Consider the following 25,808-nt stretch of genomic DNA (forward strand, 5'->3'; position numbering starts at 1 on the left):
CAGATAAGCATCCAAAATAAAACAGAAATAAGAAAACATTGAGAAATTCTCCTCTACAGATCACTGAAAATTGTAATGACACAACCTGTCATGGGAATGTTTGATTTTAATTGAACAAACCCCAAAATCATTGTGTTTGAGATTGTGCCACGTCAACAGCCTATAAACCTCACAGTAAGTAGCTGTAAATGGATTTATTGTCTCATTTGTTTGAAGAAACAGCATTATTGTTCCTCCAGTGTTACCCCACCCTCTCAGCACCTTCTGAAAAAGCCAAGTTTTCTGTGTGACACCTGCCATGGCCAGTCTGGCAGCACAGCACAGGTCACTGGAGCACAACTGTGTGGTTGAAATGTGAGTTTTCAGAACAAAGGCAGCTGCAAAATGTACGTACAACCCACCCAGCCCACCCCACGTCTCCTCATCACTGCACAAGGTGTCTCTCCTCCTCATCCCCTGGTGCTTGATTTTCTTCTTTAACTTGCCATCATCCAAATTTTAGCCTGATTTCTGAACTACTCTAAATGACAGCAGAAGGTATTGATGACAGTTATTTATGGGCACGATACCTCACAATGTACAACAAGACACACAGTTCCTTACCTGGGAAAGAAAAAGTAGGGATTTAGGAACAAAATAACTACATTTGGAAACTGATACCAATTACCCAGAACTTCAACAGCTTCTGCACCATCTCCAAAAAAAACCTGATGAAGTTATGAACCAGATTAAAACACACAATTTGAAGACATTTGCACAGAAAACAGGTTGCCAAGAGATTTTTAAATTCAGTTTATTTCAGAAGTAAAAGAAGACAACAATATAATTCACTTAGCAGACACAACCAAAATTAAGATTAGGCCTTGTTTATTCTTTTCCAAAACTCATTAGGATTCAATGTTCCAGCAAGAAATATTCCCACCTAATCACGTGCTCTTTCAGCTCCCACCTGCCTGCTCAGGTAAAAATCCAATGGAATTACAGAATACAGCAGGTTATCTGTTCATATTATTTTACTGCACCTCTATACCAGATGATTTTTCACTATATGTTAGTAGATAAATGACTTGCAGAACAAGTAGCTTTATACTTAATTTTAATTAATAGCTTTCTGATTTAATAGAACAGCACTTAGTATGCACGTTTCTTTATCTTATCTGCCATCACTCCTGGGAATTCCCACTTAATTGCCAAACCAGGAAATAATCCTATTCAAAATACAACTCAAGACAGACCCAAAAGTGCATTGAATATTGAAAAATGACCCCCAAACTGCCATGATTTGATGTTTTTATCATATTTGCTTGAGTTAAGAGTTAGTAGCTGGGCTCTGAAATGCTCTGTATTAAGCCTGGACACTGATTGTATTAGGTAACATTAAACATGCCTAAAATCAGGTGTTATCCGTATTTTCTAGACACCTACATTCATAAGAACATTCCATTTTAAAGTCTTATTCTGAAAACTAGTTCTGACTTGATTCAGAAGCAGCAATATCAGATTATTGCAGTAAAACAACAGAATTTCAGGAATCATTTGGAATAACTTTGAAAGGCCTTGAGCTTGAATTTGGCCAAGATAAAAATATCTGTGCATTTGGAGGTTAATCTGTCAAACAGCATTTCATTATTTTTCTATGTAAATTCTTACAGATTAGAAAGAACAATTTACCTCCCTACCCCTGAAAGGACTGTAAGATGTAATCAAATTTCTTGGAGAGTGTATAAAATAAGAAAATATCCTTTCCTATGTCCCCTATGTCAGTTATATCCCAACCAAGGATTAGCAAGCAAAGATTAGCTTAAAATACATATTGGGATAAAATTTACCTGTATTCAGATTAAATTCTGTAGTGAACTTCATTTCTACCATCATTTTACTCAAAGTACTGCACAACATTTTACTTCTGAAAGGCCCAAACTGAAATTTCAAGGATGCATTCACAAATCCATACAGATAACTATTTTATAAGTAATAATTGAGTAACATCAATTTTTTAACATTACAAGTTTATCCATAAGGACAATCACAGTGTCATTACAGAAATCCTACTGTGTGATTCAGCCAGGAAAGTTTGACACAACAAAATCAGACAGCATTTTGATTAGAAGAGAATTTCTAACCCTGAATTGCCTTTAAAACCACCGTATCAAGCAGTAAAGCACTGGTGTTGAAAGGCACTGTGGAGAGGATCATCAGCTTGTTACCTGGTTTCCAATACAGATTAAAGCACTGGCAAGCTCAGTAAATCACACCTGAGAACACTCCCGTGTTCTGGGCCAAGATCTGCTACATTCATGGACGTGTTCAACAGGTTCCTCTGCAGCTGCAGGGATGCAAAATTCATAGAGCAAACCTCTGCAGGATGTTTTACAGGTTGGATCTTTCTTTGACAGACACACGAGATGTGGACTGTGTATACGTCCTAATCATATCCTAAAAATAAACAACAGCACCGTTAAAGTTAAAGAACTTCAGGGAAAAAACGAGTACTTGAGTCAATGTTGTGGTTCCTTGGAGTGAGGCTTGTGGAAATGCTTCATTACCATTACAAAGAGGGGTAATTACCCTGAACACATCACAGGTCACACACAGTTATTTTCCAGAAGCCTTACAAACCCCAGCTGACACAAAGTAATTGCACATCATTGGTAATCGACATTTAATTGAGCGTTATTGGAGTGATGTGTCCTTATTTTGTAATTCTACATGCACTGACTTCTGGCCTTTAAATCAAATGGGAATCAAGACTAATTTCTCATTTCACTGGATTTACAAGAGAAGCCAATCAAAATTTAACTACAAAACCCATACCTTTTTCCCACTCTCAGCATTGTATTTGTCCAGCAAAGCCTGGATACAGGCACCATAGTTAGGATGAACATCAGTGAAGTTTTTCACCTAAACAGGAAGACAGAACAGAAAAAGCAACACCAATTGTTTCCTCCATTTCAAACATGTTCTTTACCATGTTTCTGCTCTGTGGTTTACAAGCAGTATTTATATCATAAGGAAGAAAAGGAGGATGAAAACCCTTTTCTATAAGTTTAACTCTGACCAGCCAGAAATGAGACATGAACATCCTGAATCACTATTTCTACTGTCTCACTCTAGAGCTCACTCCCAATTTAAACCAAGTTGCACTGGGAAGGATAAAGATCCAATCCCTCCCTGCCCCTCACTGCCTTTTCCTTGTTTAGAGCAAAACATTACACTGCCAGTCAGCTGATTTTTGAAGCACCGAGCTAAACACATCCTAAATGTTCAATATCCACCCCATTCTTCCCACCCGGAAAAGGATATTTTAACACCTTACATATTATTTATATTATGTAAATAGGCACATCTATATTGAGAATTCCTGTGTAAGAAGAAATCCAGCCTTATCGGAGAATCCCTGATCTTCCTTCCCTTAGGCACGTTGCCATTTTGACAAAATTACTGGACTGGGAGAAAAGCTGGAATAAAGAGCCAAGGTTGAAAACCAAAGAGGTCACTTACAGCTCGTTTCTGGATGAAGAGCTGTGCATCCTTCAGGTGCTCAGCAATGTTTTTACAGAGCCTTTGGCGTTCTGCCTCATTCAGCACTTTGAGGTAGAATTCCCGGACCTTGCCATTGGAAAAAAAAGAAAGGGTTATTTGGAAATTCCCAAAAGCAAGTAGTTAGAAAATACTCAAAATACTCAAAATACTTAAAACTCAAAAGGCAACCAGCCTGTGAGGGTTTTCCTTTGGCAAACCTGCTACCCATTCCCTCTGGTTCTAACTTGAACTAACTGTTGCTTACAGAATTAATGAAAACAAATATTGCTGTTAGGATCTAATTCAGGAATTGAGGATCATGGTTTGACATACTCTAGTTTGCATATCTGCAGATACTACTGGCAAGAAGTCAGGTCACAGCCTTTTATATACTGATGCCCAAAATATGGATGGCAGAGGCCTGGGAGAATTTGCTAATTGTCCTGCCAGCAACAAGTCAGTTATTCATGAAACTGTGCTGTGTGGAGACCTTCAGCTCAGCCCAGATGCTTCAGAAAGGAGCCCCGTGTGCATGACACCGTTAACATTCTCTGAAGTCACCCTGTAAACCCCTCCTGCCCTCCCATGCCCCACACCTGGGTCACGTTGTCCTCATTGGCACTGTTGTAGCGCTGCACGTCCCCTGAGATGAACATTCGGCTCTCCCTGAGCTGGGGCTGATCCTCTGGACCAGTAAAGCTATTGGGGTAATAATTTGGGGCACCACCTGAAAACAGACAAAAACAACCCCCAAAAAGCCCAAACAATCAGATGCCAGCACTCTCAGATTAAGCCAGAAGACAACGTTCTTTGCTCAGAAGAACATAAGCTTCCCTATGCAGTGGGTGTATTTTAAACACAAACACACAGAACTGCATAAAAATAAACTTATTATCTGTTCCTGGACAACAGCAGCTGCTCTCAAGTTCTTGTTTTTCAAATATTTCCTTCTCCTCCCTCAGCAGGTGTCAGAATCCCTAGCCCAAGGGAACACATAGTTTGGCATGAGCCACAGCTTAAGTATATCCTTGTTTACTCTCAGGTGTAAAAGAGTCACTACTGGGCAAACACTGACAAGACATGAGCTGCTCAATAGAGGGGAAGTTCCATTTCATTTTCACTCTTGCCTTTCGCAATCTCTTGGAAATCAGAAAAGCAAAGCAGTTTAATGAAATGGACTGAGCATATGAAAATCAGTCTTTAAATATAATAGATGCAAATATAGATTTCTCAAAGACATTTAGGCCACCTCTATGATTTTCAGATTAGATTTTGCCTATAAGTAGAAACAAAGAGGTAGTAATTAACTTCTGTAAAAATATTTCTCTGACATATTTCTTCATTTCAAATAATTAATCTAGAACTTCTTCAATTAAATCCCCTTTACCAGGCATGTTCCTAGAAGTCTTTAAAGGAACATCACCTAGGGACAAACAATACTGAATGAATTTTACTGCAGGTGTTCTCCTGCAACCCCCCTTTCTCTTAAAGGCCTATTTGTTAAGTTTTTTAACACATCTTAAGCTTTACTTGGTTAAACAAGCTCCCCATCCTGTATCCAAACATCCAAACTCTCCTTTCCTGGATTAACAGCAGAGATGTACACCCATTCTAAACAAGGATGTAAAGATGACAAACATCCTAACTTCCAGGTACCAAAAGCTTCCCCCCCTCCACCTCCCCTTGCTTACAAAAAGAATAATTTAGTCTTTTTTTAGAAAGCAGAAGTTACACACATTAATTTGAAAACCCCTTTTATTAAGGCTTATCAACTACTGGAAACAAGCCTGAAGTTGTGAAAGGAGCACCCATGAGCTTCTTTAAAGTCTTAAAAAACCAGATGTAGATAATATATTCTGTAATCTACACAATCAAACTTCTGTTTTACAGGAAGTTTTGATTCTCAAAACTGGTACAAGACTGACAAGAGACAGAGTGGATACACAAATAAGAGTGGTGAAAGCTGGGAATTCTGAAGTTGGGGAAGTGAACAGAAAAGAATTCTGCAGTCCATGCACAAGTATCATTATTGCAAGGTATTTTCAGGCCTACCTTGGTTGTCAGTAACAGTCATTGGCCCATCCCTCTGGTAATTGGCCACACGGGCTCTGAAGGGGCAGTTCACAGGGATCTGGAGATAATTTGGGCCCAGGCGGTGTCTGTGAGTGTCAGGGTACGAAAACAGACGGCCCTAAAATATCACACACAGAGGAGAGATCACTGCAGGGGTGCATGGCAATTCACAGCACTGAACATTATTTCATTTATTTTTTATCACTGAACTGAGCCTGCAGCGGTTCTGGTGACATACAGATGCCAAGACAACAGACTAACTCTGATTGTGAAGTCTGTGGGAGTGAAGAGAGGTCAAAAAAGAATTGCATGATGGTTCAAGGGTTTATCCACTTAAAACTGTCAAAATATCTTCTTGTTTCCACAGATATAATTTGAAATAACAATTTGGATGTAATCTGAAAAACCATAACATGCAAATGCCCATGACTCTGCAATGAGCCTTATCAAATACTCTGAGCTGTAAGAAATCCAATACTACTTGTGGTTTGTATCAGGAATTATTTATATCTGTATTTTAGAGCACCAAAGTCCACCTCTTACTCAGAAAAGTTTAGAATTCTGAGAAATGCTGTAAAAACATGAACAAATATGCATTGCTGCCATGGTTTCATCCATCCTAGACTGACAACTTCGATAACTGTTGCAGATGCCCTCTAAATTCCAGATTTTCTCTTCCTTTAGTTCTCTTTAAATTTCAATTCTGCACAAACACATCAAACGGTGATCAATAAGCCACCACCACAAAAAAATTAAATAGATAAATCAGCTGGTTTTGATCCATCAGGTTTACTGCTGCTACACAAACAGGGACAGGAATGTTTTCACTAACAGCAAAGCAAACAGTGCTCACCAGGTCAAATCTTACACACATTGCAGTTTACCTGCAGCATTTTATCAGGGCTGGGCTCAATCCCAGGTGGCATGTTGCTGGGATCATATGCCATCTGTTCCACCTCTGCAAAGTAGTTGACAGGATTCCTGTTCAAGACCATCTTCCCTACAGGTAGGAGAGGGTAGTCACCATGTGGCCAAACCTGTGAGACACAACACACACACATTAAAACCAACATTATTATAGTATTACCCAGCTTAATTGCCAGACAGCATTGGCCCGATTTAAGCCTTGATTGAGAAAATCCATTCCTGCATTTCTTTTTTGCTAACAAACATTGAGAAATGTCTTATTTTAAGAAGTCTTTTGCAACTAATACAGAGTATTAATGCAACTTATTTCATCATCCCAGGATAATCTCAGCACTTGAATACTTAAATCAAACACCCGCAGGGGCTTGAAAAACTGCCTAGGAATGCACCTCGTGGGTGGAACCGGTGGCACAATTGTTTTCAGCTACTTCAAAATGCTTAACTATCCTAACTGGCCTTGTCCTTGTCACCTGAGCCAGTATCTTCAGGTTCAAAAAGTCTTCAGCTATTTGGGGAGAGCAATATTAAAGGGAAAAAAAGTTTATGTGAGGATTTTCCAACAGGCCATTCCTATGAACAGCTGCTGGAAGTCTGACAAAATCAGACCAACAGGGTTCAGGGTGTGACTCTCTGATCTGAGACCACAATTCTGAAGTGCCATCCAGTTCTGGAATCGAGCCCTATCCATATTTCATTGAGGAAGAGTCACATCAGATACAACATCCCTGCAATTTCACCTGCAGAACTGGACTCATCATGGCTATATAATGAAGAGTACATTTATAAACTAGAAGGGAAGAATAAAAAGGCTAGACTAACCTTACTGATAGGAACTAGTAAGAGAACAGTGCTACTCCATGGAAACTGTGGCACTTTTTTTACAGATAAGCTCAGTTCTGGCATTTGCTACGTTATCTCCTGACCTTCCCTAAACCAGCTGAAACAGAATATTCACAACAGGATCAGAGGTACCTTAGTTACATCAAAAGGATTAAATGGAAACCTCTCTGCTTCTTCAAAGGTCATCACTTGAATGTAGAAAGACCAGGAGGGATAGTCCCCCTTGGCAATGGCGTTGTAAAGGTCACGGATGGCATAGTCAGGATCAGTAGAGGCCAATCTTCCTGCTTCTTCTACAGAGAGGTTTTTGATGCCCTGGTCAGTCTAGAAGCAATAAAAGCAACAGTACCAGTTACAAAGCATTACAAAAATCATTAATCAGGATGAATTTTAACAAGACTTGTAATCCAAGAGTGAGACTGTCTGTGTTCCAACTCGCAGTAGTTTAAGTTCATTCAGCAGTTGCCTTCCAGGTAAAAATCAGTTCATTGACAGTGCTCTAATAACAAGAGACAGTTCTCACAAAGAGTTCTTTACAGTCTAGTAAATGGCCCATCATTCTGATTAAAGGTATGCAACTGATACTAAACAAGGACACCACACACCTTTTGAGCCCAAGCACTACAAAGTTGTTTCTGAATTAAACCGGGAAGGTCACAGAACATTTTTATGGTTTTTATCCAACATGACATAGAGCTCTAATACATCAATGGGGAAAAAAAAAAAAAGATCAATACCTTGGCATGGAATTTGCAATAAACTGCTCTTCCCTCAGCATTAACCAGTTTGAAAGTATGTGATCCATATCCATTCATGTGGCGATAACCATCGGGAATTCCACGATCACTGAACAGGAAAGACACCTAAAGTGAAGGATCAAACAATATTAAAGGGTTCATGAGATCAAAGATAAGGTGATCATTCAAGACTAAGTTTCTTTATTGCTTTAATCTGTATCACTGGAAGCTATGATAATGTTTAAACTAGAAATTCCTCAAGGAATTCCCAGTTTAAGAGTGCTAATGAAAAAACTGCTTTGGTTTTGCACAAAGAACAATTGGGAATTAAATCTATGTGAAGTCTTGTGCCCACAAGAAGTAGACATAAACCTCGTGGTAATGTCATGATCTTCCCCATCAGCACAGAACAGGTAAGCACAGATAATTTAAATTACAAATATAAATAAGGCTACATAGACTTCTAAATCAAACACGGAGAAGAGATAGTTAAAAACATGCTTCATAACATGATTTTACTACACAAAGTCAAAGGAGAAGCTCACTTGATGCAAGGACTCAGGACGAAGACTCCAGAAGTCCCACACCATGTCTGGATCCTTCAAATGAGTCTGAGGGTTCCTCTTTTGGCTATGGATAAAGGATGGAAACTAATTTGTCCGGAAGTGGAGGAGGAAAAAAAAAACAACAAAAAGGTATTATATGAGATCAAGAACAAGACAAAGAATTTTTCAGTATGTTTCACAATGAAAGAACAGCACATTGAAAATTGAGACAAATCTGTAAGATCCCTGAAAAACCTTCCACTGTCACACCCCTCCTGCAATCAGTTCATTCACAGACCAGTAAAACTGGGGTAAAGTCAGGCATTTACATTTAGGATAAACAGGTTGCTCAGAGATAAAGAAGTTTTTCATTGTGTGATGGATAAGGTGAGAGGTAAATCTTTTCAATTTTGTGTAACTTTACTGAGTATCTCACTTATAAATGAAAGCAAAGACACTAGAAGACATCTTACAGAAAGCTGTTAAACTTACTAAATGATAAAAAAAACCCCAGATATAATACAAAGAATTTGCAAGAAGTTTTTAAAGTAAAAGTTTAGAGTGAAAAGTACGAAATCGCATAAGTAATCAACCCTTAGTTCTCAAATTCACTTTCTATTTAGTAACATCTTTTCGAGTCAAAAACGTTCAGACCATGTAACAAAGTTTAACGGTTTTTACTTCTCAGGTGTGAATGAACGTTTGGACTCTTTCCCAAAGCCCCTCATCCCTGGTGCTTACCAGTATTGCATCCCGGATGAAGAAGATGGGAGTGTTATTTCCCACCAGATCCCAATTCCCCTCTTCCGTGTAGAATTTCATGGCAAAGCCTCGAGGGTCACGAACTGTGTCAGCTGACCCAGCCTCTCCAGCTTGAAGAAACACATGGACACACAGAAGTCTTAGGAGAGGAAATGCATACAAACTGTAAGCAAAACCCCACATAACTTGAAAACAGACCACTCAAAGCTTTTCTATACCGAGGAATTTTAGGCATATTTTCAACAGTACTTCAAAGTGTGAACAGAAACCCACCCAAACATTAAAGTTAAAAGAAAGAAAAACAAGTATATCCACATGAACCCATTAAGAGTGGAATTTGCATTATCACTAACAGAGACATCATGAGATTATGAGGCTGAATCATCCAAAGCCACATTTGTTTCTGTGCATCAAATCCCAGTGTGAAAGCTCTCGTGGAGAAGGTAGCAATCTACCCAGCGTGCCTCATAAAATATTATGGAAGGTTTATAATCCTTTAAATTCCTCCTGCTTCGTTCAGGATGGAATTTTCAATGGGTAAATTCTACCAGAGCAGAAGTGCCGAGCACAACAGCTGAGCACAAGCGTTCCAGAAGTGTTCAGAACATCCTGATGAAATAAGTAGGATGCTCACCGTCTCACTAGAAAAACCTGTGTTCTACAGAACAAGGGAGGGGAAGGGAAGGGTGCAACAACTCCTTCAGCAACATCCCCAGATCAAACTCAGCTCCATGTCTTTCCTCTCTATCAGGACCCCTGAATTTTTGGTGACACAGCCTTCTTGGACTACTTTTTTCTAACCAATACTTCCAGAACTGAATCTTCATTAGGATTCCTTTTAAATACAGATAAAGTAGTAACATGCACATTATGAATCATAATTTTTTTCTATCAGACAAGATATTGATCACAATGCATGTTTTAACTTATAGCATATTTAAGATTTTGCTAGTTTATGTATTCAACTCTTCAAAAAATCAGAGTTTATTTCTGGAAGATTGTTTCTTTTCCTTTGCCCAGGTTACATCGCTCCTCCCCAAAACATTCCCAGGACATAAGAGATTACATGTATTTAATTTCCAAGTGTTAAGCTGCAGTGTGCAAGTGTTGATTATGATCCAACAAGAAACAAAGCAGATTTTCTGTTGGAAAAAACACAGTGTAGGTCACCCTCCCTCTCACATTTCAGACAGGAAAGTGTCTCCTGAGAGCTCTGACAGAAGGAGGCAGAAGGTGCTGAAGGTCTTAAATTGAAATGAAATTTAAATTCATTTATTAATTAATTTTATTTTATTTAAATTCAGAGGAGGACTTGGTTGGCAGAAAGCATTTGAAACTACTTTAACTACTCCACACTGTTATCAGGGGAACCAAGACACACATGGAAGAGGGTACACAGTAATTTTAAAGTCTTACCAACAGTGGAGAATCGAATAGCAAGGGGAGTTCTTTTCCCAATGTGCTCAAACACTTTTGCCTTGCAGTACTGGGTGATATCGTGAGTGACTTCAAAATAGCCAAAGGCCCCTGAAGAACAGGAATTCCAAAAGATCAGCTCTAGGTACCTTCCTTCCACTCATCTGTTATTCTACTGTGGTCCCACACACAACCTCAAGTCAACAGCAAACACGGGAATACAGCAGTTTAAACACAGTTCATCTCCATGCACTGAACACTCCATTTATTCTCACAAAATGAAACTTGTTTAACACTGTTTGCACAGTGCTCCCTCTCTGCTCCTTAACTGATTGTTACCAGCTCTCAGCAGCAGCACAGGAGATGCTCTTCTGCCAAGATCTGCGTGTTTATCTCTATTATTTCTTTAATCCTGCTACGTGTTGCAGAATTTTTGGTCCACCTGCAAGCTGGATGAAGCAACAAAACTTTTCTCACCCCCACAGAGCAACTTTTCCCAGGTACATTCACATTACAAATTCATATGCTGCTCCTTCTAGGGCAACTCGTAACAAAAATCAGAGGTGATAGTTCTACCCTTCTAAGATTAATAATAAATTTTAAACTGTTTGGGGTTTTAAATTAAATATCAGATCTTCAGCTTACTTGGGCAGACAGAGACATTGGAAGACAAAGCCAAGATTCTCTATTAAATAACAAGCAAACAAACATTAAAATAGAGATGTCTTCCCTTCCAGAGGAATGGGATACTATGGAGGAACAGGCAGAGGAAGCAGAGATTGCAACAAATACAGTAAAAATCAAGTAACTACATTTTTTCTACCTAATTTTTTTAAACAATTTTTCAGTACTTCCAAGTTTTGGCACTGAGATTTTTTTTTTAAACCAGGCCCTAGCACTGTTGTTTATACAGATTTATTATAACACTAAATTATAAATAACATGATGCAATTTATTGCCACAATCTACATGTTACCTGGAAAGCTTTTAACTCTGATTCCACACAAAGAAAATACATAGGTTTAAACATACCTGCCCCTTTTGCATGCACAACTCTTTCAGGAATCCTCTCTCTGTCAAAGTGAGCCATCTCATCAGTGAAAACAACATCCTGGACAAGCAGAGGTCCACGGGGCCCCACTGTCAGAATATTCAGCTTATCCCCTATGGGGTTCCCAGCACCAGTGGTCAAGGCATCTGGCTTCTGAAAGCAGGGGACAGGAAATATCAAACCCAGCCCTCTGTGTTCAAACCACACAATGTGCAGACTGTTCAACCATTACATGTCACATCAACAACTACATAACAAAAGGACTTAAGTTTCTGGAAGCAGTCACAGAAAATATAGGTGTTAACTACATCCCAGGCTGTTAAAGAACAAGAGTTCAAGTCTTGTATAATCCAAGAACGTTTTCCATGGTTCAGAAGTATTTACTTGTTGAGACTATCAATCTTGCTTCAAAAAAAATTGGGATGGGAAGAGAAAGCTAAAAAAAGCTGCTGGAAAATAATAAGGGAGAAAGGAGAGGAAGAAGGAGGTAATGTCAGTACAGGGACAGAGGCATAAGGAAAGAGCTACAGTCACACAGCAAAAAGACTAAAAGGGGGTATCCATGATTACTGTTGGTCTGGAAGAGCTATGGAAAAGAACAGGAACACCTGAGGAATCATCATTCTGACTCCTGAACCATGGAAGGACCAAGATCAACACAAGCCCCACTGCCAGGAAATGTCCTGTCAAAACGACAGCAATCACAACTTTTTTTTGCCCGACGTTGTTATTGTTTACAAAGAAACTGCCCAAGATAACCGACATTCATCCTTTTCCCCTCCCTTCCACACTTTAAGAGCCCAAGTTTTATAGGCTACTCAGAGCAACAGCATCTTGTACAGCAGGAATGATCCTGAAACTGAAAAAACCTCCAAGAAACTTCAAGAAATACCTGCTGGAACTCTCTAGCACCATAACTGAGTGTACTCCTATTTTCTCATTGAAAATCCCAGTCTAAAGGACTTTATCTGCATTACATATGGGGTCATAAAATCCTCTAAGGCAACACTCCTATTTTACTGAGGGCTGTAGAAAACATAGCGAGAAAGGTCCATCAGCTCCAGAGACCATCAGGTCACAGGTGCCAGTTTTTCCTGGAGTACATTTACTGTCAGGAGCCAGGGTAATGCATATAAGGGACTTAGAAGAACAGAAGAGAAGTAAATACAAAGAAAAGAAAAGACTTTGCAACAATGTGAGCTCGAACACCCAAATTAACACCAAACCCAGTCACATGTTGCACTAAACTGCCAGGAGTCCATGTGGGCTCTCTATCCACACCATCCTACCTGCAGCACAGGACACACCAGCAGAGACTCCCTCAGCCCCTCATAACTAGCTCTCCTTCTCTCTAAGTTCTGCAGATGAAAAGGGATGGTGAAGAGAAGGAAAAAGCCTTCACTCTTCTATCAGCTACTTTAGGGGGCTCCAGTTTTCACACTGACCACCCAAGTTCTGCTTTCAGGGGTTTAATTACTGTAAACAGACACAATCCTGACAGATTTCTTTCTTCCCCCAAGAGGCAACCCACAAAGGCAGGGAAAGCACAATTATTCACATCCACACCCAGAGCTCTGGATGAGGCAGAGAATACAGGGAATTACAGACACTTTGTTTAGCTCAGCTACCTGAATAACCACATAAAAGACATTTGGCAGGATAACTGCATTTCCACTGTGTCCTTGCTAATATGCAACACACACTCCTGCAGCTGGTTTGCATTCCCAAAATATCCAAGTTCTTTATTCTTCATTCACCACTTCGTTAGCATAAAGCCATAAGCATAAACTCAATTCCTTCAGGATGCCTGGAATTCCCATCTACACTGAAATGTGTACAAACATTTAAAAAGACAATATACAACAAATAGGCCCACGATGCTCAGAAATGTACAGGTTAAGTTTCCACTTCAGCTTTGTTTAAAGCATTTTAAGTCAAAGCAACATCTGCTCAAATCAAAACATTATCTATGATTTGTCAATAGAAATATTCAATAGTAGAAACTGCTCTCAGTGGTTTTTCCACTGCTTATTTATCATGTGCCTCCTACCTTGTATTTTGTTTTCTCTGGTTCATTTAAAATGGAGCAATTTCACCGCTCAGTTTGAAAAACCACCTGTTCAGACTGTACAAGAAGTTCCTCCATCTCCAAGAGCTCAAGTTCTCAAAATTACATCCTATAGGAGACAACTTAGCCCCCTTAAATGAGTAAACTTTATTATGTTTTGGCTATCATCTTCTTTTGTAATGGCAACTACAATTTCTAGCTGAACTTTCGGAATCAGAATTTCATTTCACATATTAAAGTTGGAAGGACACCACCATGTTCCAGGAATTCACTAGTTTTGCTGATGAAAAGCTTTCAAGCCTCTCACAGATAAAACCCAATATATTAGTTTTTCTAATCATGGATGCACTGAGGGTTTTGTTGTGTTGACTTACTCATTTAAGACAGGACAGGTTGCAGGAGTGAACAGATCCTATCAATAGTATCCTACCTGTGAATGTTTTGATTCACCCATGCCTTTAAAATATCTGTGACATTATCTTAAGGGTAGAAAAAAAACCTTCGCATATTAGTTGTAAGCCATGCAACAAAGAGCAAAGGTTTGTAGAGGTAACACAGCCCTTCCCAGCCCAACAGGTCTAAAATCCACTTCATCTCTAACGCTGACATTTAGGACTCCTCGCAGTAGCTGCTGAAACCACAACTTGCTGAAACTAAGACCATAAAAAAAATTAACAGCTTTGTGGCTGTACAGTCTCTTTTGTTTGTGCAGGCAGATTTTCTGAAAGGTCCTTTCTGCCATTCTCATTAGAATTTAAAAATATCTACTTTTTCAATGGAAGGATATATTCACTTTGGTTCCAGGATAACCTGTGGGGCACATAAAATAAGTTCTATCAGTGTAAAGGGAGAGGAAAAAACCACACAGGAGTTGTAAGAAGAATTCTCACACTACTTTTGGGCTTGAGCTTGTTTGATTCCTGTATTTTCATATGGTTGGGAGCTGCATACAGCCCAAACCTTGAAAGATAAGAACTTGTGAATCTGCATTTGTATTTCGCTACAGCCCCAACCTGCCACGACAGAAAGAAAGGAAACAAAGCCAGGAGAATTTTAGTCACTGCTGTTGTAAACACCACACATCAAAGTACACACTTGCAGGCATTACTGATACTTTGTACCTTATACAACTCACTTTAAAATTCTAATAAGTCCTCCCCTACTTTCTATCTTCAAGTCTCATGACTCCTTATGCAACGCAGACTTTGGGTTGCCTCCCAAATCTCCAAATTAACCTTGGCCTGTTTTCAAATGCTGCTATGTTACAGAAAAGCCGACATCCCTACAAAAAGCATTACTCACGGATAAAAAGGAGCTATTATGACACACACTGGGACTTGGTGAAGTCACAATTCAGCAGGTAATTCTCACACAGCACCTTTTAGACGTGAGCAGAATAAAATAAAATTGGGATGACTTAACAGATACAGCCAGTGGGAACTGAGGTGTCCACTTCCATCTTGTAGAATTTCTGCTTAGTTAAACCAGTATATTCCATTTAATGGAATAGACACATTTCTGTCAGAAAATACATAGAGAAACTGTCACAGTGATTTGATGAAGAACGAGGGAAACCAAGTCTTGCAGCATTTACAGATTTACTCAAATATCTTGGAAATATTCTGTATCTTCAGATGGCTGAGTGCCACGCTGTTGGTTACCTGCTCTTATGATCTCAGTCAATTCACTTCACGGAATCACAGAATCCCAGAATGGTTTGGGTGGGAAAGGACCTTGAAGACCATTTACTTCCAAACCCCTGTCACGGGCAGGGGCACCTTCCACTAGACCGGGTCGCTGGTCAAGACCCGTCCAACCTGGGACACTTCCAGGGATGGGGCAGCCACAGCTCCTCCGGGCAACCTGTGCCAGTGACTCACCACCCTCCCAGGGAAGAATTTTCGTCTAAAAAATCCACTTCAACCTGGTCAGCAAACACTGCTGAACACACTTCATCTTTTGCATTATTCCCTGGTTACAATTCCACTGGGTTCTACCGATGCGACAAGCAAACTGAAACGCGAGGATCTGACTTGAGTCGAGTAAAATTAACACTATCTCTGCCCAAGGAAAGCCCTGCCGGCCCGGGCGCGGCGCAGCCCCGCTGCTGCCCCAGGGAAATGCCGGGGCCAGCGGGGCTGACCGCCCGTGCCGCTCGGGGCCAGCGGGGCTGACCGCCCGTGCCGCTCGGGGCCAGCGGGGCTGACCGCCCGTGCCGCTCGGGGCAGCTCCCCTGCCCTCCGCCGTCCCCGGCACGGCCGCAGCCGCACGGCCGAGGCCGTCCCGGGGACACCGCGCACAGCGAGCCCCGCATGCCCCGGAACCCCCCGGCTGCAGGGCTCGCCCGCCGCCCCGGGGGTGCGAGCAGCGGGCTGTGCCGGCGCGTACCTGCGAGCCCCGGTGGCTCTTCCACTGCTTCAGCTGGTCCGCAGCGTCGTCCCGCCCGTCGGCCATTTTGCGAGCGCGGGCGACCCCCGAGGCAGGAAGGGCGGCGAGGAGGGAAGCGGGAGCGGCGGGACGGCAGGAGCGGAGGGGCTGCGCTGGCTCCCAGCGAAGAGGCAGCGCCGCAGAGGTCGCCCTGCCGCCCTGTCCCCGCGCTGTCGCCCTGTCCCGGTGTCCCCCTGTCACAGTGTCACCCTGCCACGGTGCCACCCGCGGGACCCGCGGCACCCCAGGCTAGCGGGAGACACCCCTACCCCCGCGCTGCGCCCGCCCCCCGCTACCTCCTCAGCCAATAGAATCGCCGCCAGCCTCCAGAGAGAGCTGTGATTGGCCAACAGGCACGTCAATCGGACGCGGCGGGGCACCGCCCGCCGCCTCGCCCCGGGCGGGCTGTGAGGGGGCGGCGGGGGCCGCTCCGGGCCCTGTTGTTGCAGAGCAAATAACTAACACGAAGTACTTTTATTCGGCTCTGATATCAGTTTTGAGATGCCGGAGCTTTCTACGGCCCGCTGAGGGTGGAGGTGTTGTTAAGGAATTACAGACTCAGGGCGCTGTGGAAACTGCACTTCCCTTGCGGAGTTTCAGAGGCAGGGTTGGCTTCTGTAGAAAAAAAAGATGTTTGTAAACTGCAAAATCAAAGTGACTAAACATACCCATGTAAACTGTATAAATGTATGACTATATAAATGCTCGTTCTTGTGCCTTAAATGAGGCACAGGTCATACACTGGTCATAATCTTATGCGCCCAGTAGTAAAGAGTATTTCTTTAGAGCTCTGAATGTATATCCTTAAAAAAACACACACACATCTAAATTAATAATGTGGTTATACTTACAAATCATGAGATAGATAATGTTCTCCCATTAGGCAGTGATAACACTGTTGGAGGTCTTCTGGCTTTGTGCCTAATTCACGTACCACAGGCAATAAAAGTGGTTAACAGCCAGTTATTTTTCCTAATTCTGAGGTAAAACCTTTGAGCAACATGAATATTCTATCTTAAACTGCTTATCTGCGGGACTATGTTTACATTCTTTTCTCTTAACAGATACAAAAAATTGTCTAGCTCATTATGTCAAGCCAACAATTGCTTTGTGTGGTACGTGTTCTTGTGAATTAGAAGGTTAAACCTCTGCCTGTACTACACAGGGAATATTGCTAATTTTCCTCAGAATTGAGAACAGAAGACTCCATTTTCTCTGCTTCAGCCTTATCTGATACATTTCTTTCATGTCTCTGAGTCTCATAATCTTTTTTTTTCTTAACATGATAACCAACATCATAAAGAAGAGCAAGAAAGATCAGCTATGTTTCTGATATTTCTATACAAGGTATACATCAGCAGACTATACCCACTGTTAGACCTAGATTTAATATTAGGAGTGCACACACATGATTTTTTTTTTAAATCAGTGATTGATATTTCAGTTTGCTAAATCAGCAACACGAGGGAAATGTGGACATTTTCATGAAAAGCTATTGTTTGCTTTTCCTTTAAAGTTTAACGTTGCTGGTCAAGGTGTGTCGATAAACTTGCTGGTCACAAATCTGCTTCAAAATAAGAGTACTTTGCAAAAACTGATTCTTCTCCCATTAACCCTTCTTATTTATTATATGCTAGAGAAAAAAATATATGTGTATGTACATAGATGTATGTTTGCATAAGAAAACAAACAAGAAGAGATTAAATATTGACCAAGGAAATGCGCAAAAACAAAAATAAAACCCAAGGGAGAGCAGGTGGCAACATCAATGGCATGCATTGCAAGCAGTGTTTGCACTTCAGCTTAACTAAAACCTAGGGACTGTGTTTCATAAGAAAGGTCATACAAAGCTAAGCCTGACACAAACACATTTATCCCTTATCTTGCTCTAATTTTCTACTTTTTTAGTGAAGAAAGCAGTGAATACTGGTTTGAATCCCACAGTTCCTTGCTGTGGTATCTTCATTTATTTCTTTTTTCCGCCCTTCTATCTTGATATTTGTTTCCTGCGGCTTCTTATTTGCCTGTGTGAGCCTCCTGTTATGCATGCATTAAGTAAACAAACCATTAACAATTCCAAATTAATCCCCTTTATTTACCTGGGGAGACTGGTTCTGTGTCGTTGCATGACTTTCTGAGGCACAATCCAAACCACACTTCACCCTTAATTAAGATTTTGGGAGATTAAAAGTCATGATGCTTTTCATTTGTGTCCTGTTTTCTGTATTTAAGGTGAGTTTAAACACAAACCTGCAGCGTCAGTGTCACTCACGCACACATACATGGTTGTGCTGTAAATAAAACACATCATTCAGTGTTTTACACCCAAGGGAATTAGCTGAGGAGAAGGTCCATAGTGTCTGTTGCTTTGCTAATTAAATTACACGGGCACCCAAACCTTTAGTTTATTCTAAAAGATCGGAAAAGAGAAGCACAAGGCAGAGAGCAGCCATTTCTTAATCAAGTTGATAACTGATGAGAACAGTTCTCACAGGATTGGGAAACCTAATTTCTGACCCTTCCACTAAATATGTTCAAACGTGTATCTTCCAGAGTATCCAAATTATTTATCTAGAGGTGAGGCTTGGCTGCATTTTCTACCTGTGCTGCAAGGAGTAAAATCAGAAAGAAAAACATAAAAACTCTTGTTTAGGCTCACATAATGAAAATATAATTGGTATTACTGAGTTTGGTATTACTGAGTTTTCAGTCACGAAACAAATTCAGCACTGCCCGTGCTCCAGCTGTGAAGCAATATAATGAATCTGTTCTCAACACTTGAAATAGTTAACTGCCCTTTATAAATAGCCAACCACTGGATATTTACAGTACCTCAGGGACCTCTGCAAATGGCTTTGCCACCCGTCCTTTTGCTGTCACACCTGGTGTAAATATCAGGGCCCAGAAAAATCGCTGGAAGAGCAACACAGACTAATATTTATCTGTTCACTCACATGACATGAGGTTGAGTATGGCAAACACAGGCAGGAAAAGAAGGCTGCTATTATATTTTAGAAAAAAAAAGCAGAGACACATGAATAGAAACAACAGATTGGTGTCTATTGTAATACAGCAGACACAACATACTGTCTGTCTTAATTCCAAGGTGACAATACACACCCAAAACAATTTTATATGTCCAACTTGCAATTACATAGACATGGATTTCATGCTCTTAAAGGCCTTGCAGCCTCTGGGTGACACGTGGGAGATGCTGGACATAGCATGTGGTGAGGAGGAGAGATGCAAGAAGAGATAGGTAATAATAAACTGGGGATTTCTATGTGCTCTGTGGGATATGTCTGAAAGCAATTACAGCTTGAACCACCACAATGGTAAGTTTATAATTCGGTAACTTGGCCACATGTAGAGTTTTAAATTTTGTGTTTTCAGTTACCAGATCTAGTGGAAAACGCTGAAAACCCGAGAGTGACTTCAGTGATTTTGAACTCGATGTCTTCAAACTTTGAGGTTCCTAAATGCCAATGGATACACCAGTCCTAGAGTAAATTAATTTTTTGGGTATTTTTTAGCAAAACCAGAATGTAATTATCTGTGTTAATGGTTTGCAATCATTTATTGATTTTCATAAACAGGACTCATGGTCATCATCAACAAGTTGTGTTTCATATTTAGTGCTGGAAAGACAGCTGTAATATAGTCTTTGAGATAAGTGAAAGAAGAACAAGAATAAGAAATGCAACACTTGTCAAGTGGTTAGCTATTTAAACATGTGTTTGGCATCCTAGATATTTATGGTTTTACTCCATAAAATTACATCCCTAAAATCATTTCACATCATGCACATACAATTTTCTTTTGTTAATGTATCTCGTTTTATTTGATTCCTTTTCAAGCTCAAGCACCCATAAGGTTATGAATATTTTCCTGCACTTGTCCTCTGTATTATTAGCAGCATTATCTGAAGCATTTACTGAACTGCAGTTAATAAAACCTCTATTTTGAAACATGGTTTTGCCCACAACGTCTTCATTCTGCATAAGAAAAGTTTTCCAGCTAAACACAGCAATATTTTGTCCAGTTTTTAGAACCAGAAGCTCTGAAGCTTTTAAATGGGTCACCCATTAGTGTGACTTAGTCACATGTACTTTAAATTAGTCAAGTGCTTAATTGGCACGCTGGGTGTTTGCATGTATAAATAGAGATGTCTGATCCAGGAGATACCGTGGCACAATGGGTGTCATTTCACGTGTTCTGATCCTCCAGAAAGAAGAGAATCCTCAGTGAACTGGTTTTTCAAACCAATCGGATTTCCAGAAAATTAAAGGCAATTAAAAAATGTTGGCTGCCCAGCAGGACTGGAAAATCTGGCTGTTGTTTCATTGCCAGGAAAAAATTAGATCCGTGCCTCTGAAAAATTTGGATATAGGCATATATGCCTTACAATACCCACACTGGTTTTAGCAGGGAAAGAAAAGCCCTGATTAGTGTAATTTTGAGTGCCTGACTGACATTTAGGTTGCAGGTAAATAACACCAGCTAGGATGGATTTAGGCGTGGCTTAAACCTCAAATTTCAGTTAGTTTTGGTCCTAAAACAGTGTTAAAATTTGGGATCTGATCACGCATTGTTCTTCCACTGGTGATTTCTGAATTTTCTTATGGATCATGGTGGGGACTGGAAGAGACTATAATGTCATCACGGGAAGTTTATGGGAAAAAAACCAAACAAAACAGTGGAATGGTAACCAATGAGAGGGATTTGTGTCACGAGAGCAAATATGGATGTTGGTAAACAAGGAAAGACAAAGAAGAAGGTTTGCAAGGTGCAAAAAGAGAAAATGTCATTATTTTTTAAACCAATGGGCAAACAGCTAAAAATTCTCCATACTTGACCCGGTCACTAAGGCAAAACTTAAACCTGGGGGTTTAAGTCAGGCAGGTAATGATGCTTAGGTGTCTAAAAAAAAGGCTGGATCTATATTTTTCGTGTCAGTTGTGAAAGATGTGAAGCTCTGCAAGCACAGAGACATCAAAGCCTCTTGCAGTGCATGTGACAACTGGAACAGGGACACGTGGTATTTGGGTGCCACAGTTCCAGAGAGCACTTTACATATACAATAATCTGCCCTGCCGACTGGATGGGTCAAGTTCCCATGGAATCACCTGGAGCGAATTGCTGCTAACTCCCAGTGTTCAGATTGCCTGCCAGGATCCCATTAAGATAATATTTTCTGAGTTTGATATGCTTATAATCCAAATGTAGCTTAATATCTTTTCTCTTACACCTTCTTTTTTGCCCTGAAAACTTTAAAATACTCAATGGCAGCTCATCACTGATTCATTTTCATTAATCAAGAGATGCTGAGCATAACTCCAACTTTTTTAAGGTAATTTCGATGAACTGTGAGATAAATGCAGTTTTAAAAATCTGTTTTATTCTAGAAGATGAATTGTGGCATGTCTTTAGTTGTCCCTTTTAAGAGGAGTAACAGCCGTAGACATAAGACTTGTCCCTTGAGATGGGGGCAAATAGAACCAAGGGAATAATTAATCTTGGGGCACCAGCACACTGATTAGTATTGCTTGAATTGATAGGAGCTGCAGGCTCTCAGTATCTTTGAAAATCTGTTTTTATTTTGGTGTGAATATTTTAGCCTTCTTTTTCCCTTGAAGCAGCTGCCACTCACCCTATTTTACATCACAATAGGAGGCATCTAAGGATAGAACAGTGGCAAAAAAAATCTGTAAACCATCTGCTTTACGTATCTTCCTTTTGACAACAAGAAAGACTGCAAAAAATCCTGGGGTCTTAGGAGATTGGAAGAATCAAGGTGCAGGGTCAGAGTGAAACGTTAGCAGTCAGCAGCACACTGAATAAACATCAACCAGCATTTCCAGCCTGGAATAACTGATCCAGCCCAGTGCCTGCCATATCCAGGAGCTGGCTGATGCCCTTTGCCCCGGCTCTCTTGTTGGAGCTGCTGTTCCAGGCCTTGGCTAAAAGCCATTTTCCACCCTGCCTGGTTATGTATCGTTATGGGTTGCAAAGGTGGCCGCTGTTTGCTTTAAGATTTACACAACTGCCAGGGACCTGCTTCTGGATTAAAGCCCTGCACAAGACCTTGAGTGTTTTGGCCACAGGCAGATGCCTGGAAAACAAACAGCAGGTTTTATTCCACGTATTTAGGTGTGGCTGTTCTTGAAGCCAGAGTTGTCTTCTGTATATTTGACCTCATTTTTCCAAGGTTTGCCATTAATAGAAAACTTGTGGCCTCAAATAGGTAAAGTGAAATTATGGAAGCATTTAATATAGTAAAAAAAAAAAAAAAATCCATAACTACAGCATTTAGTCAGACACTGAATTCAATTTTAGATATCTTAAAGATTTTCTCTTTTTTTTATGTGTATGCAGAGCTGTGTTTTTACAAACGTGCATCTTCCTTACAAAAGTTGCTAAAAGAGATAAAAAGATTTTGACCCATCAACACAGAACTTGGCTGTTCCGTGACAACCAAGAGGTGAAACTTATCTGGAAACTACAACAAATAATCAATGTGTTTTGTTTTTCTTTTCCTGGAGGTTGACATTAAGCTGCCAGGTTAATTGATATGTTTCTTTCTAGCTACTAATTGTTGCCTGCACCCTGGCTGGCCCTTTACAGGATATTTATGAGAGGTTTACAAGCCATTTACATTGCCAAGAAATTTCTGACAGAGGTATAAAAATGAAATACAGATCATAACTTACAAACCACCAAACTTATAAACACATTAATCCCTTTGGAGCAGATCCACAGGGATCCATCAGCATTCCTGTCCAGCTTTGTTTATGTGCATTTCCTATTTTTCTTGGATTAAGGGCAGTGGTTGAACAGCACAGTTGGGTCTTGATCCAAAACGTGGACTTCCAAACAATTTTAAGAGGAACGCACATTTTTCACTGGATATGCTGCCTTCATTTTTTCAATACTTTTAGTCTAAAATAATTTGATACGTTTTTACAGCTCCATGATACTAACCATAAAAATTAGGCCTAATTTTGATATCCAACTACTTTTGATTCACCCAGAGTGAAAACAGCTATTTTTCAGGAGCTCTCTTGTTGTCATATTATTTGGCTGAGGAGGTTAACATTTTGGAAGCTTACATTTTTTTCCCTTTTTTTGTAGTTGTTAATGTAGTAGGGGGTTTTTTTATTTGTTTTCCCAGCATGCTAATCCCTCTTCTGTTTCGCGTCTTTATTCACAAATATTCCTGAAATCTGAAAATAGATTTCAGGATGTGGAAGGCTGAGATATCTCAGTTTTCTGGCTGCATGGGAGATTCCTGAGGCTTTTCACCATTTTCTTCTGTATTGATGCTTTTCTCCTTTTCCTCCTTACCACTTGTAGGGATTGTAACCAACATATCCTATTCCCCTGTACTTGAGATTTAACTTCTAGGTATTCCCAATGGATTTGGTGTATCCCTCTCTGTTTTAAGGTACAGAAGGTGGAGGTTTTAGCTGTTATCCAGTGCTGATAACTTAACCTGCAACATCCACCCTCCAATTCTTCCTGTAATTTAATTATTTTATCAACTTCTGACACGGCTACTTTATTGAGCTCTGATGGATCCCATCCTCCAGAATGCTGGTAATACCCACCCTTTTACGGGATCCCACAGCCTGTTCCTATATTTTTGGGGACCAGTGAACATTCCATAGCACTGTGATCCCTCCATCACAGGTGAGGTGTCCCAGGAATTCCTTCCCAGTGACGCAGGTGGAACAAAAGGGAGCTGGTAATTGTGTCCCCATGGCTCCCAGCGTGTCTCATCCCGAGTGGCAATGACAAACTGGCCCGTGTCGGCGGCCTCCTCGTTGGAAAACTATTCCTGGGCTGTGTGATAACAAGCAGCGCTGTGTCACACCTGGAATTAGGGATGCAGGGAGCTGGATGGCGTTACATCCATTCAGACCAGGTGGCTCCTGGGCCAACAGTGCTAATTAATTCACAGCATGTGCCTGGAGTGAGCTGACAGGGAGCTTTGGAACCCCGGTGTGGGATTGTTTCCCTAATGTTTTTTTCCAGGATTTTCCTTTTTGGGTTGGATGCTCTTCAGCTGTAGCAAAACTACGGGATGCACATTCCACAAAAATAGTGAGGTGGTAAAAGACTGTCCATCCACATAAAAACTAGGAAGAAACAGGCTGAGAAAGAGTGATCACTGCTTTATACAAATTACTTTCTGCCATATTAACTCAGAAAGTTTTCATTAATTAGTCTGCTCACTTGGGCAATAAATGTCCAACCAAACAAATTCCTGCTCCCAACCTACTGAGATTATATCTCATTGAAGAAGGTTTCTAAAATTTGTAGTAAGGGCAATATAATTTGGTGATAAATACTAGAAAACTAGTTACTGTGCTCTTACGATACTACAGATATAAATATTACGAATATTGTAAATATTTATATGATATTAAATAAATAAAAATATCTCCTTGAAACTCTTTTACAGAATCTCTGAGAGAGAAAAAAAGATTTTTCCTCTATCTCAAATATTCATGTTTTAGTGGCCTGCTAATGTTAGAAAGCTTTTTTTTTCCTGGTTTGTTTGGTTTTTGGAATTATTTTTATTTCATTAAAAAAACCCAACCCAGGGTGAGTTATACAGCACTTTTCACATAGGTTTTACAAATTTTAGATATAAGTTTATTAAAATTTCAGCCTAATTTTGAACAACCACTTATTTATTTACTAAATTAACTTTACACACTCTTGGCTCTGAGGCATTTTTAAACAACATGAAATATACCTCAGAATGAAAAATTTATAGACTTCTATTTTGGATTTATGTGCAGGTAGGCAAGGTTTTCTAGTGTATAGTGGAAAGGGCTAAAACTCTGGAGTTTACCAGAAAAATCAAAGAATAGTAAATTAGGGACCACAAAATAAAACAGTGGGAAGATCTTAGAGAAGAGAAAATTCTGCAAGTAAAGATATTTTGTTGTGGTTTTTCTCTGTAATTCTAAAATATCTGGCATTCTTTCGGTCATTATTTTGTTGCTGGTAGTACTGATTCACTGAGGATTTTCCCACAAATCTTTTCAGTGCAAACCAGAAAAAGGAGGTGCAAACCCCATTCCACCCACCCTTCCCATGGAAGCAGCATCACCAGCACCCTGCAGTGCAGTTTATACAAATGATGTGACATCACCCTGGTGCAGGGACAGTCAGCACACCTCCTGCAGCGTTTGGTTCACTCTGCACCTAGTGAAGAACAGAAAAATACAGCAGGCGAGTTCCACTTCCACACTGCACTGGTCATGACCGTGTCAGCTTGATTTCTCTCCTCGTGCTGTTTTCACATCCCCGTCTCATCTGCGTTTTCCTTCCTCTCTCCTTGCACTTTCCCACTCAGGAGTTCCCTGTTCCACAGAGAGATGCCGGGGTCGGCAGGCACAGCGCCTCCTCGGGTGCTGCTCCGGGAATGT

The 25,808-nt window shown here is 40.5% G+C and overlaps 1 protein-coding gene across 1 annotated transcript; it reads right to left on the reverse strand.

Annotated features, from left to right (window-relative positions):
* Nucleotides 1-777: 777 nt before the first annotated feature.
* Nucleotides 778-16,592, reverse strand: CAT (catalase). Its single transcript, XM_050335215.1, has 13 exons — nucleotides 16,330-16,592; nucleotides 11,855-12,026; nucleotides 10,823-10,933; nucleotides 9,386-9,516; nucleotides 8,645-8,749; nucleotides 8,100-8,225; nucleotides 7,495-7,686; nucleotides 6,480-6,632; nucleotides 5,575-5,713; nucleotides 4,119-4,249; nucleotides 3,502-3,609; nucleotides 2,815-2,901; nucleotides 778-2,436 (listed from the first exon to the last, which is right to left on the reverse strand). Exons 1-13 carry the CDS (start codon nucleotides 16,393-16,395, stop codon nucleotides 2,371-2,373), a joined length of 1,587 nt encoding a protein of 528 aa, XP_050191172.1. The 5' UTR covers nucleotides 16,396-16,592; the 3' UTR covers nucleotides 778-2,370.
* Between the last annotated feature and the right edge of the window lie 9,216 nt (nucleotides 16,593-25,808).

The sequence above is a fragment of the Myiozetetes cayanensis genome, unplaced genomic scaffold (assembly GCF_022539395.1).
Source record: "Myiozetetes cayanensis isolate MyiCay16 unplaced genomic scaffold, myiCay2020 scf6-25, whole genome shotgun sequence".
Classification (NCBI taxonomy): Eukaryota; Metazoa; Chordata; class Aves; order Passeriformes; family Tyrannidae; genus Myiozetetes; species Myiozetetes cayanensis.

Excerpts from the sequence above, each read along its gene's own strand:
- CAT (XM_050335215.1), bottom strand. The coding sequence starts at position 16,395 with ATGGCCGACGGGCGGGACGACGCTGCGGACCAGCTGAAGCAGTGGAAG. Across the intron at positions 3,610-4,118 it reads ATGAGGACAACGTGACCCAG|GTCCGGGAATTCTACCTCAA; the intron begins GTGTGGGGCATG and ends TCCAATGGCAAG. Across the intron at positions 2,902-3,501 it reads TCTTCATCCAGAAACGAGCT|GTGAAAAACTTCACTGATGT; the intron begins GTAAGTGACCTC and ends CTTCCTGTTTAG.